At 39.6% G+C, this 12,262-nt stretch overlaps 1 protein-coding gene across 1 annotated transcript in view; it reads left to right on the top strand.

Moving 5' to 3' along the window:
* The window catches only part of PGGT1B (protein geranylgeranyltransferase type I subunit beta), a 40,866-nt gene extending 33,754 nt beyond the window's left edge, over nucleotides 1-7,112 (top strand). Inside the window, 4 exon segments of the mRNA XM_075526998.1 lie at nucleotides 940-1,124; nucleotides 1,404-1,512; nucleotides 6,429-6,560; nucleotides 6,563-7,112. Coding sequence (XP_075383113.1) covers nucleotides 940-1,124; nucleotides 1,404-1,512; nucleotides 6,429-6,560; nucleotides 6,563-6,609 — 473 coding nt within the window. The 3' untranslated portion in view covers nucleotides 6,610-7,112.
* Nucleotides 7,113-12,262: the final 5,150 nt, after the last annotated feature.

Here is a 12,262-nt window from a genome sequence, read left to right as displayed (position 1 = left end):
CTGCAGGATGGATAAAGTTGAAAAACTTGAATTAATACCCTTACATATTTACAAAATTAGTTAACTAAGTTACTGTAGAATGCTAGTGATAACAGATAGCATTACTTTAGCATTACTCCTGCTGCATTTCAGCATCAGAATGAAAATAACCTTAGAGTTCCTGGGGTCTTCTAGCACCAGGATAGTGAAAGGAACTTTGGGCCCCAAGTCTTGTATCAACAGCTTGCTCACAGTCTTTCCTAGGCTGTAATTTTATCATTCCAGGTAACAGACTCAGAATGAGTTTTGATGGGCTTTAAAAAGTGATGGCCGTGATACACAGAAAAAGAACATGAGTTTCTCTTCTAATTCCAAATTTTACTTGCAGTTTCCTTGACAAAAAAAATTATTTCGTGTAATTTGTTTTTATTGGAACCATGAGAATCCAGCAGTCTTTTCATAGTATTAACCATGCCTTTTTTTTTTTTTTTTTTTTTTGGCTTTCTGCTCATCAGACACTTCTGTCTGTTTATATCCTCTGGGGGATTGTGTCTGAGACTGGCTTTGGCATCTCTGCTTCAGTCTGATTGCTGGCATCCCAGTAGCTTTCTTTTTTAAGTTACATATGAAGAAATGTTTTCTGTTGCATTGCAATTTACATATTTCTGGACTGCTGTGTAATGTAAATTGTGCAGGTTTGAGAGGCAATCCAGCTTTCAGAAAATGGATTCAGGTTTATTTGTACAAGAGTTGGGTTGGGGTTTTTTTTCCCTTTGACATACATGCTGACTAAAGTGTTTTTATTTATTTGGCTTTTAGACTTAAAATTAACGCCTTCATACTTTTAAAAATCCATTGATTTAATTGTTGCTACCCTAGTTAAAGTTCTGACTGAGATCATACATGCTTCGGTGAAAATCTAGGTATCAAAACATTGCAAAAACAACTCTCTCATCACAGGTGGCTCTACATTTTGTGGTATTGCATCGCTGTGTTTGATGGGTAAACTGGAGGAAGTTTTTTCAGAAAAAGAACTGAACAGAATAAGAAGGTGGTGTATAATGAGACAACAGAATGGCTACCATGGACGACCCAACAAACCTGTAGACACTTGCTATTCCTTTTGGGTGGGAGCAACATTGAAGGTAGCGTACAGAACAGCTACAGGATAGTTACTGACTTGTTTTAATTTCTTTAAGCATCATGTCTTTTCTCTGCTTGGAAGAGTTACATATTTGGCACAAGTGCATGAATATGCACAGATCACTATAAAGGTCTTTCATCTTGCAAAACTGCAGGATATGGAGGTTTACCAGATTAGTGCTATCTCTGCTATCCCTGCTTATCTCATAAAAAGGCATTGTATTTTAGTATTAATACACTAAGATTTAGTATATCACTGTAATGGTCTACTTTCTTTTCAGCTCTTGAACATATTCCAATATACAAATTTTGAGAAAAACAGAAATTACATCCTGTCAACTCAAGATCGCCTTGTTGGTGGATTTGCCAAGTGGCCAGATAGCCATCCAGGTAAATTTACTTTTCAAAATTATGGTGAGTGTGTTCTAAGCTAGAAATACATTCCAGCAGTCAGACATGTGAGAGGTGTAAAGGAAGTTTTATTCTTCAGTCTTCTTCAAAAAATGGGAAAAAACCTTGAAATATAATGAGAGTTTCATAATTTAAAGGGAAAGATGGGGAGTATAGTTTTTCCTTGTTCAGTCACAGAGTAAGTGAGCTATTGTTGTTTAGACTATCACTGAAAGAGTATCACTGTCTGGTTTAGAGCTGGACAAGCTTTTCTGTATGTATTTAACTGTTCTAGTTAAAGGGAATATTGTGCAGTAGGCATCTTTGTAAATGGCCTGAGTAAAATATTTCAGAACATTGGTTTCCTTAAAGGAATCCTTTAAGCTTATTCAGAAGTCATTGATGTATTTAAAAACAGTCAAAGTTTACATAGTTACATATGATCTATAGATTGTCATTACACATAGCAATTATATATAGTATATCTGAAAGTTAATTATTATCCTTTTGGAAGTGTATAATTTGAAGTAGTGAAAAATTTGAAAAGATGCTAAGATCTTTTAATTTGAAATAATTTCAAAAGATACTAGAATTCAACAAAGATATTGCAAACTTGTGAAAACAAACCTTGTGCCAGTAGTGTTGCCCAGTGGCATTTTCTACAGGAAAGATAAATAGCCTGTAAACTGACCAAATAATATAAAAATTTAGTCATAATAAAAGATGAGTCTGCTCAAATCTGTGCCCCGATATTTTGTCCTTCCATCATTTCATTTTGAACAACAGTTGAGAATTTTTCAAGGTGGACCCACACTGAAAACACAGTGCTTGTGATAGATGTGCTCTCCCCACTCCCCTGAAAACCAGCTTAGGATTCCTGAGGATTTAGCTGTATTTAGTCTGCATTATATAGATCAGTCAGTATCACTTCGAGGAAATATTTCTCTTTATCTTGATGAACCATTTACTTAGTGAGCTAGGAATTAAAAAAATCTGTTTAAAACCCCAGTCATGTGCAAAGTTCCTTAACCTGTCTTTTAGCATAGTGATGATTGTTCGAGATAAGATTTGAGAAGGGCAAGACTAATAATAAAGCTGTTTTGCTCTGATTTGTGTGATGTTCCAGCCTGAACACCGCTGTTTCCTATAAAGCAAGCTTTCGCTGTCTCTTTTGTTTTCTTGTGATAGGTGGGCATATTGCAGCATTCTTTCCTCAGGCAGATGGTGGCCTTAGTCTGTGTTCATGTTTTGAAGGAAAGAGTAAAAAGTTAATGCAGTTCTAATGTGAAGAATGACTATAAACGCAGCATTGCAAAGGTTGTTTCTGTGGAACTGTGATTTCATTGTCATACATACACAGCTTAGCTTCCTACAAGCTCAGTCTAGTATCTGAAAGGCAAGCTGTCTTTTGATCGTTGTATGTCTCCACAATAAAGATTTCACACTAACATGAAGCATCTGTGCAGCTCAGTTGTTCCCAAAAGCCTACTGTTGGTTAAACGTACACAGTCCTCTTGACTTCAGCGTAAATGCAAAATGTGAAGGTAACGAGAGTGGTATGGGTCATCTTGCAAATGAGTTAATAGTTCGTTCTGTTGAGGTTGAATATGGACAGAAATTATTCATCCTCCTTGAAGCATTTAGCATTTGTAGAGCTGATAATAGTGGCCTTGATTTGGTTTTGTCGCAAAACTCAGATGTGACAGAACATTCCAGGGAAAGTTTGCAAAGTAAGAATATGCCATTTTTTCAAAGGTGCTTTCTAAGATAGAATCAGAATTTGAACTTCTGTAGTTCCTACTTTATAAAAGCTCAGTTTCAATTTGGATAGTCAACCTGTCTTTGCTGTGCAACAATGTTTTTAGGAAGAAGACTAGAAGAAATTGCAGAAAATAGTCAACTGCTTGTGATAATCTACATACTACATGGACTTCCAAAGTTGCAAGTAGTAACTTTTCACAACTGATGATTCAGGGACATATTATTCTCTAGTCCTGATGTTCCCATGCTAACAGACATCAATACATTGTTGGTTCTGGAGGCGAGTAGCATTATTTAACACTTTTTCTTGATTTAAAATAGTGTTTGGGACAGCGTGCTTATTGAGCAGTGAGCTTAGGAAACTTTCTTGCCTTTGAAAATAAATCTAAAAAGTCAAAAGACTCTTAAATGCTAGTAATCATGTGAAAACATGAGCATAACAAAGTGAATCAGGACATGACTTGTTTTGTTTATAGTGATCTACAGGTTGTCAAATACAGGAAAGGCTTTTTTCTGAAAAATCTTCTGAATATCATTGTAGTAGTAGTAGTATTACTATTTTATAAAGCAGGCACGGACACTGGCTTAGTAGGGAGATTCATACTTCAAAACAGAACTGAACACCTACTGTATTTGTTCTGTTCTTTGTTTACAAGTAACTGGATACATATTTTTTTTTCCAAGTCTTTCATGTTAAGCAGTGAGATCTGCTACCTTGTGTTAATACTAGTTGTTACACTAATGTGGTTTAGTGGAGTTGATTTTCTTCCCAGCAGCCTGAAGGGTGCTGGGTTTTGCATTCGTGACCAAAACAGTGTGGATAACACACTGACGTTTTAGCTGTTGTGGAGCAATGCTTACACAGAGTCCAGGCCTTTTCTGTTTCTCACACTGCCCTGCTAGTGAGCAGACTGGGGGTGTGCAAGAAGTTGGGAGGGGCACAGCCGGGACAGCTGACCCCGCTGACCACAGGGGTACCACATGGTGCCGCATGGCATTGTGCTCAGCAATTAAAGCTGGGGGAAGAAGGAGGAAGCGGGGGACGTTTGGAGTTACAGTGTTTGCCTTCCCAGCTAACCATTACGCGTGATGGAGCCCTGCTTTCTGGGAAGTGGCTGAACACCTGCCTGCCCGTGGGACATAGTGAACAAATTCCTTATTTTGCTTTGCTTGCGCCCATGGCTTTTGCTTTACCTATTAAACTGTCGTTATCTCGACCTATGAGTTTTCTCACTTTTACCCTTCCTTTCCTCTTCCTCCACTGGGGGTGGAGGTGCGAAAGTAAGCAACCAGCTGTGCAGTGCTGAGCTGCCTACCAGGGTTAATCCACCATATTTTGCTAGAACACGTACCAAAGCCGTTTGGGTTTTTTTCAGACTTGTGCATAAGTCATGACTAGATTTAAATAAACTTTTCATTTAACTTAGTAGATATACTACTGCATGCCCCAGGAGGTTGTGCCGCAACTCTGATGCATCTCACTTGTTATCTTTAAATGATATGCAGTATAAAAGAATTGGAAGCACACGTGAATTACAGGTTATGCAAGAGAAAGATCAAAAGATTTAATATAAAAGAGTGAGAGGATGAAAATGACTGTGCGCAATTACTACGGGTAAAACACTAAAGTGAGATTTGCTCCTGTAGAAGTATAAATACACCTTACTTTGTTATGTTTTTAAGACAGCAGCCAAGCACTTGCAAGGTTGCATGCTGTGTTCCATATTTGTGAGTTACTTATGAAACAAAATGTTTGGACCTATGTTTTTTGACCTTGAAAAACTTGGTGTATTTCATAGCTTGAAACAAAGGAGTATACAGGCTGCATATACATGTTTTGGCTAGAACTAACTCGAGTATTAAGTTAGCATGGATTTGCATAACTGTTGAACTTTGTGCTTAAACCCACCAAATAACCAAATACAGGTAATTAGGTTTGTATATGGTTTTTAGTGCGTGTCAGTGCAGCTGTCCACAGGGGTTAATATACTGTATTGCCTGAAGTTGAGGTCTCCTTGCAGCTGTCCACAGGGGTTAATATACTGTATTGCCTGAAGTTGAGGTCTCCTTGCCTGACATACTTTCTGCAAGGTCAGTAGGGGCTGTATCTGCTGAGCATGCTTTTGTCTGCACGTTAATGCTGATAAGCAGAAGCCTTCTTTCAGAGTGTCTCTATCCAGATACTTTCTTATAATATCATTTAAGTTAGATACGATTTTACCGACACCTCCAAAAGATTACTTTACTAAGTGTTGAGAATTTGCAAGGGACACATTAAGTTCACATCCTCTTTCCATCTTTAGCCTGTGATTTCATGGGCAGGTAATCCCATCTAATGGCTTGCTGCTGCCCAGAGGAGGCAGGCTCACATCTCTTCCTCCCAGCTTCCCCAAGTACAGCTGCACGTCCATTCTCCTTTTTGCACTAGCTTTGGTGTGTATCAAAACCTTCCGCAAAGCAGTTTAATTCACTAAAATGTCAGAAAACTGTCCATTTTCTCCTGCTTGGGTTAATTTTCTTCCATGTTTTTTCAGTTGGTTTAGGTCACAGAGGGTGTTCAGCAAGCTGTAGTGCTGATATAAGGTGGGCAGCAGGAGCAGCGTAGGACAGGGGAATAAGAGCATCCCTTTTTGGTGGCAGTCATCTGTTATGGCTGATCAAGGCACCTCAGGAATTCCTATCCTTAGGGTATTCTCTCAGGAAGGGGGGAAGCTAGGTAAAGTAATGACTTCTTTCACACTTCTAAACTTTGCTGTTTGGCAGCTATTGGCACTAATTTTGGTGTTTCAGTAGTCAGCTGTTCATCAAGTAATCAGCCAAAAAAATCTTTCATGTTTGGGGAAAAAAAATTGCTTTGTGGACAGAAATTACTTCCAGCTCCTCAAATTTTTTGCTCTTTGGCCTGAGCGCTCAGAAGAAATAATGTAGTGGGCAAGAATCGTTACAAAACAAAACTAGACTCTAGTTTTAGAGATTGCAGACTATCAGTTCACACTGGGGCTTTGGGCAGAAATTGATTTCTTCTGTCAAAACTCAAGTTTAAAATGTAGCACCTGTTTGTTTTCCTTCACTGTAATTATTCAGGGCTGTTGGGATCCAGGAAGACTTGGCTGTTCCAGCCTGACATAATTTTCTTTTTCATGCCCTTCTTTCAGATGCTTTACATGCCTACTTTGGGATCTGTGGTTTGTCATTAATTGGAGAATCTGGTATTTGCAAAGTTCATCCCGCCCTGAATGTAAGCACAAGAACCTCAGAGCGCCTTCACCACCTTCATCAGATCTGGAAAACAAGGACTCTAAACAGTGTTCAGACGACACACACCTCTCTACATGACTGATTTAGACTTGAATTTAGTTCTGGTAGCATAATTGTAGCCCAAGGTTAAAAGCCATGTATAACCAATGTGCTCTTTTAAGTGCTGGAGTCATACAATCAGATCTGTGTTGCTGGCATCACTTTGATAGAGAATTGCCTTCAGCAGGTTATTCTGCATTGTGAAAAAATATTTTGATTATATAGAAGTTTGTCACCGCAGACTGTAAATGGCTCTTCAAATGGCTTTACTTCTAAGAAATCCCTTGAGGCGTTTAAACTTCATTTTTATTTTATTTTTTTAAATTTGTGCATACTGTGTCAAAATATATAATAGGAAAGTATTTTCAAAATCTGTTTACATATCATACAGTATAGCACAGAACCTTGGAGTTCTTTATGATCTTAATGTTTGACATATTTTTGGGTAGAGAATCTCCCATATTAAGTCTCAGTTAAAAGTTACCTTTTATCGTCTACTTTCAGATTCCATAAACTTTGTTAAAAAAAAAAAATCAAGTAAATACAAATAAAATTATTTTATTCAATATACTGGACTTCTAAAGTTGTTTTGCTTTAATAAATGGATTTCATAATTCTTCTGAGTAGCTTCTACACAGATGCAGTGGATCATTAGCCAGACAAAGAGTTTTCATCTGAAATATTATCTTCGTGTGAAATTCAGTGAGAGTGTGGTGTATTGATGTATATCAATAAGAGATATTCCATACAGTCTTTTGGAAGAGTAGCTGTGTGCGAGAGTAGCATTAGAACCTGTTTCCGAAGTCAAGCCTTTGCAGTACGTTAAAATTGTACAACTGCACTCTGATTTTTTTTTTAATACATATTTTCCTTTTAGTGTGAAATAATTCTGAGTTTCTTAACCATTCTGTGTAAAGAATGAAACATTGGGCTTTAAAGTAAGTGGTAGTGGTTTACTGTTAGAGAGATGATGAACATTCTCCACTTACTTAGTAGTAGCCTTACTTCCTATGCTTGAAATGCTGCTCAGAATCAAAGCAAGTAACTTTGCAGCTCTTGCATTTGTGGCAGGTCAGTTTGTGCGTTTCAGGCATACGGTAGACACCAGTATGTCTTTCTGCTTGCCAGTCATTAAGGCACGTTCTTTTTCCTAAAGGACTTTTTAAAGGACAGATAACTGAAGATCTCTGAAGCCAGATTGAGTGCACCATTTGCCACTGCTGAGCCCAAAGAGAGAGGATATAGACCCCTTCAGTCAGCAAAAAGAGCTTCAGGAGTAACTATGGTTCTGACTTTGCAGTGCAAGTGAAAAGGGTAGAGAGTTGTAGCCCTATCACACATGTCGGAGAGATCCAGTGGGCATCTTCAGGCTACCAGTGTCCAAACCTGTAGCAGCCTTCCTACTTATAGAAATAAAAACCATTTCTATAAGCAGATTAATTTCCCTGGCAGCATTGGGAACATCACCAGTGGTGGCGGTCTGCTTGGAAAAGCAGAGAAGGAGCATGGGGCAGGGCTTGGAAGTAAGACGTGTGATACAGGCATGTGCAGTAGTCACTTTCCTTGTGGGAGGAGAGGCTACGTAGCTGGAAGAACTGTAAGACGTCTGGAGCAGTGGAAGCAAGAGCACTGTAGGGCTAGTATTGGGGAGGGGGAATGAGGACCTTCAGTAGGACTGGTGCAGAGTAAGAGAATATTAAAACTTGGGGATATGGAGGGTGGAGGCAAGAGAAAAATAGGGAAGGGAATGTGGAGTAAGAGAGGAACCAAAATGGTGGAAAGGATTTGAGCTGCCTAGGATGAGTGCATAGATTAGGGGACAAGAGCAAGAGGGAGCTACTGACTCAAGCAATGTGAGGGAGTGAAGTGAAGAAGATAGAGCTTGGGAATTGGTTTTATTCCCCACATCCTGACATGACCTGAAATTCAGCTGCAAATAAAATAGTAGAGATCCCTAAAAAAGAGGATCTACCATGCTGGGGCCGCACTACAGCAGTTCCTGTGGAAGTCCATTTTTACAGAGGCACTTAACGGGATGTTGGTCAGCAAATGCTGAGATAGCTTCCCTGAAGCAAAGACTCTCATGGGGTCACGTCGCTGAGAATCCATGAAAAAAAAAAAAAAACCAAAAAAAACCTTGGGCCAAAAGTCATTCAAAATTGCACAGTATTTGCTTGTCCTTGACATCAGATGGTGGCCACAAGTTGAGCCATGGTAGAGTGGGGTGTTTTTTTGGAACACGGTGAAGTTACAATGAAGATGAGATGTAATTGTAGCTACCCATCCCTACCCATGCCTCTGCCTTGCTGGAGAACTGTCTACCAGTTTTTTAGCATTTAGTACATCCCCTGTTAGAGGAAGGAGCTTTGAATTTCAGCAGAGTTGAATAAGGTCCTCTAAATCTCTGCTGGGAAACAACCCAAATATTGGTACTTTCTTACTTGGCTTCATGAGGAATTATGTATTTGATTATCTTGGGGCAAATCCATACTTGCAAAATCCTAAACTATTGCTGCTGACTTTCCCTGTCTGCGACCAGGTTCTCATCTGTGAGGGACATCAGGATAGAGAAGCAGAAGTAAGGGGACAGCAGTGAAAAATCATATTCTGTTAATAACTAGTTAATTTCTCATGGCAAGTAATTCAACAGTGTTCTACTTTGAAAAGCAGCTAATATTTCTGGCTTTGTTCTCTGTATCTGTAAGCTACCTTGGGTTGTTTATACAGATTTTACATTTCACATGTCCTTGGCCCCCAGTTATTTTACAGCTTCTTTTTTTTTTTTCCCCCAGCTAAATAACAGCATCTTTTCAGGCTGAATGTTGACAGCAGAGGTATCCTTTTCTAAAGGTTGCAGGAGGCATATTTGTTTCCCATTAACTCCCATAGTTTGTTCTGGAGCCAGTGAAATGTGTATGCCATCACCCCACACTGAGAATCTAATTACTTTAATTGGTTTGAAATCTTTAATCTTTTTTAAGTTGACAAAAATCTGTGCTAATAACCAACTCTGCATGCATGATTTGTTATTCTTAATGCCCCAACTGATGTCAAGCAAACAAATGGTGAACATTGAATGTTCCTGTGTAGCAGACATTTTGATTTTGACTGTAGTTAACACTAGATTGCATTGTCTCTCCCATTTTTGTGGTTATTGTGTCTTCTGACTAGAAAAGTGTTAAATGATAAATCAATGGACAACAATTTCACAGATGAGGAGTCCATAACCTAAAATCTCTTTTAAAAGAGATGTCCAAATGCAGCTAAAACATAAGTGTGAGCTGTGAAGCTTAAATGTAGCTAGAAAAAGCAAACCATGCAATTGCTATCCACCTGTAATAATTTTGTGTTAACCACAGTTTTACATTGCTGAGGCTGAAACTAAATAAGAAATTAAATTAAATGGCTTTACCATGTGCTTGAGGATGTAAAAAACGTCTTGGCTATCGGGGCTTGCACTATGCAGAACTACACGGCCACAACCTTTTGATGTTCCAGCAACGGTGGTGTACAACAGACCCACTCCCCAATTCTTCCCGTTTATCAAGCCTGTATTTATAAAATTAATGACTTATGTAATCCTCAGCAGCACTCAAAGGTTGCTGATGTTGGCTTGGGCTGACAAATGTATGCCAGCTGGGTGCCCCTGTCTTGTCCAAAAGGCTCACAAACTGTCTGTGGTTCTGTCTCCTCTTCCACAGAAACAGCTTTGAACTGGCTTGTTGAACAAAGAAAGTTAAATGTATCTTTTCAATAGGACCTGAGGACTGAGGTTTTAAACATCGTCATTAGGGCTTTCACAGCAACTTGATTGGTACATAGCTGCTGGCAGATACGATAACAGCATTTTGGACGACTGTTGCTAAGTATGTTTGTATTTATGAACTTTTCATCTTGAGGAATTTTGTTCTAAGTGGAACAATCATCAGCTGTGGAAAAAACTAAGAAGTAAATTGGGCATTGGAGAAATATCTGAAATATGTATGTTGAAGCACATACTACGTCTACCTTGCTCCATGCTCTAATGCCCTGTAACAAAGTAAAAGACAACCTAAGAGGAGCTTCTTCAGCTACATCAAATATGCTGTTCTTCCTGCAAGCCAGTATCAAAAATGAAATATCCCTTAGAAACAATAGTGTTCCCAGAAAAATACATTTCACCTTTGTAGCAAGTCCTCAGCCATTCAGTTTGGAGTTACCTTGTGTAGAGGGGAAGGAACAATGACTTCCAAAGTCGGAGCCTTTGTGGACAGCCCATCTCCTGGCATTTTGGGAGAACCCTGTGGAGGTAGAACACATGCTGTTGGGACGTGAGAAGGAAAGAGACCCCCAGGTAAGCAGATCCTGTTGCTGCAACTAGAATGTGAAACGTCTCTGAAATTTGTCAGCTGAATGAAAATATTGGTCTGTTTATGTTGGTGTTAGATACTGTGGTTGTTCTGAAAAGCTCTTCTTTTGCTATTGCAAGTAGAGATCACTTAACAAGTTTTCCTCACTTCAGACAAGCACTGAGTGAAAGAGAAGAAAGTCTCATCATCTTTATACTAAACGATTAAATTACTCCACTGAGTGGTTACAGTATGTCATAGATGTACACTTTCAGCCCACCATTGTAAAGCTTTTGTCTTCCTGGTCTCTATTTGCCTGATTAGTTTCTGAATTTAATAAAAATTAATGAACTGTTGCTTTGGGAAGCAGGGAAAACTCTATTATTGCTTGTGAGCTGTAGCTCTCATGGGGTGGGTTTTTCTGCAAGACAGTCATGTTCTGGGTGAAGAACTACCCACACAGCATCATCTCAGGGCACAGAAAATGACAACTTCCAAAGGTTTTCAAGCTGCACCCACCAAAGACAGCAAACCCCCACGCTACTGCTTTGTTTTTGAGGTACTGGAAAAGTGCCTTGTTTGATAACTGCAGTGCAAGAGCATCCTTTAAAACATCCGTCCACCTGTAGGTACAGGCTTGGTACTTGGGAATGGGACTGGACAGAAGTGGCCATTATCACTGGGGAACGGGCAGGATCCCGAGGAAGGAAACAGTCCTGCCTCTCAATAAAAAGGGGAAGGTCATCAAGGAGGAGAAAATCTGTGAGAGAACAATCTGCAGCCTCTCATGTTGAGAATTTCAAAATGTGCACGGGAGGGGAAAAGTTTGTGGTAAGAAAAGCGCTTTCAACTTGCCAGATTAGGTTGTTTGTGTTAAACTCAGAAATGAGGGCGATATGCATGTGGAAGCCTGTGTTTTGACAGTTTTAGTCGTGTATGCATGTGAAGGTGGCTTCCATGTTAACTGGTAACAGTGACGATAACCAGGCTCTGGTGCGAGGACCAGGAGCTACCCTGTGCACTGGTTAAACCAACCACCTCGCATGCTTGCAGTCTGAGAGCACAGAGGCCTTCATGAAGCTATTTCTGCAAGAGCCATCCCTTTGTTTCCATCCAGATCTCTCCCCATGTCCCTTCTGCTACAGCACATGGGACAGAGGCTCTGCCCCACCCTGGGAGAGAGGATGCCACCTTGTCCTTTTATGGGAAATCTGCAAAAGGACAATCTGATGTGAAAATGACGCAATAGAAGTCAAGGCAGAACTTTCTGTTGTTCGTCACCCTTCCTGAGTGCTTGTGGGAAAGGAGTGGTGCTTATGCTGCCTAGAAAGCTAAATAGGCAGGACTGCTGTTGAAATTGCATG

Source organism: Mycteria americana, chromosome Z (assembly GCF_035582795.1).
Source record: "Mycteria americana isolate JAX WOST 10 ecotype Jacksonville Zoo and Gardens chromosome Z, USCA_MyAme_1.0, whole genome shotgun sequence".
Lineage (NCBI taxonomy): Eukaryota > Metazoa > Chordata > Aves > Ciconiiformes > Ciconiidae > Mycteria > Mycteria americana.
The sequence above is the reverse complement of the archived record's forward strand: the minus strand, read 5'-3'. Positions and strand labels throughout refer to the sequence as shown.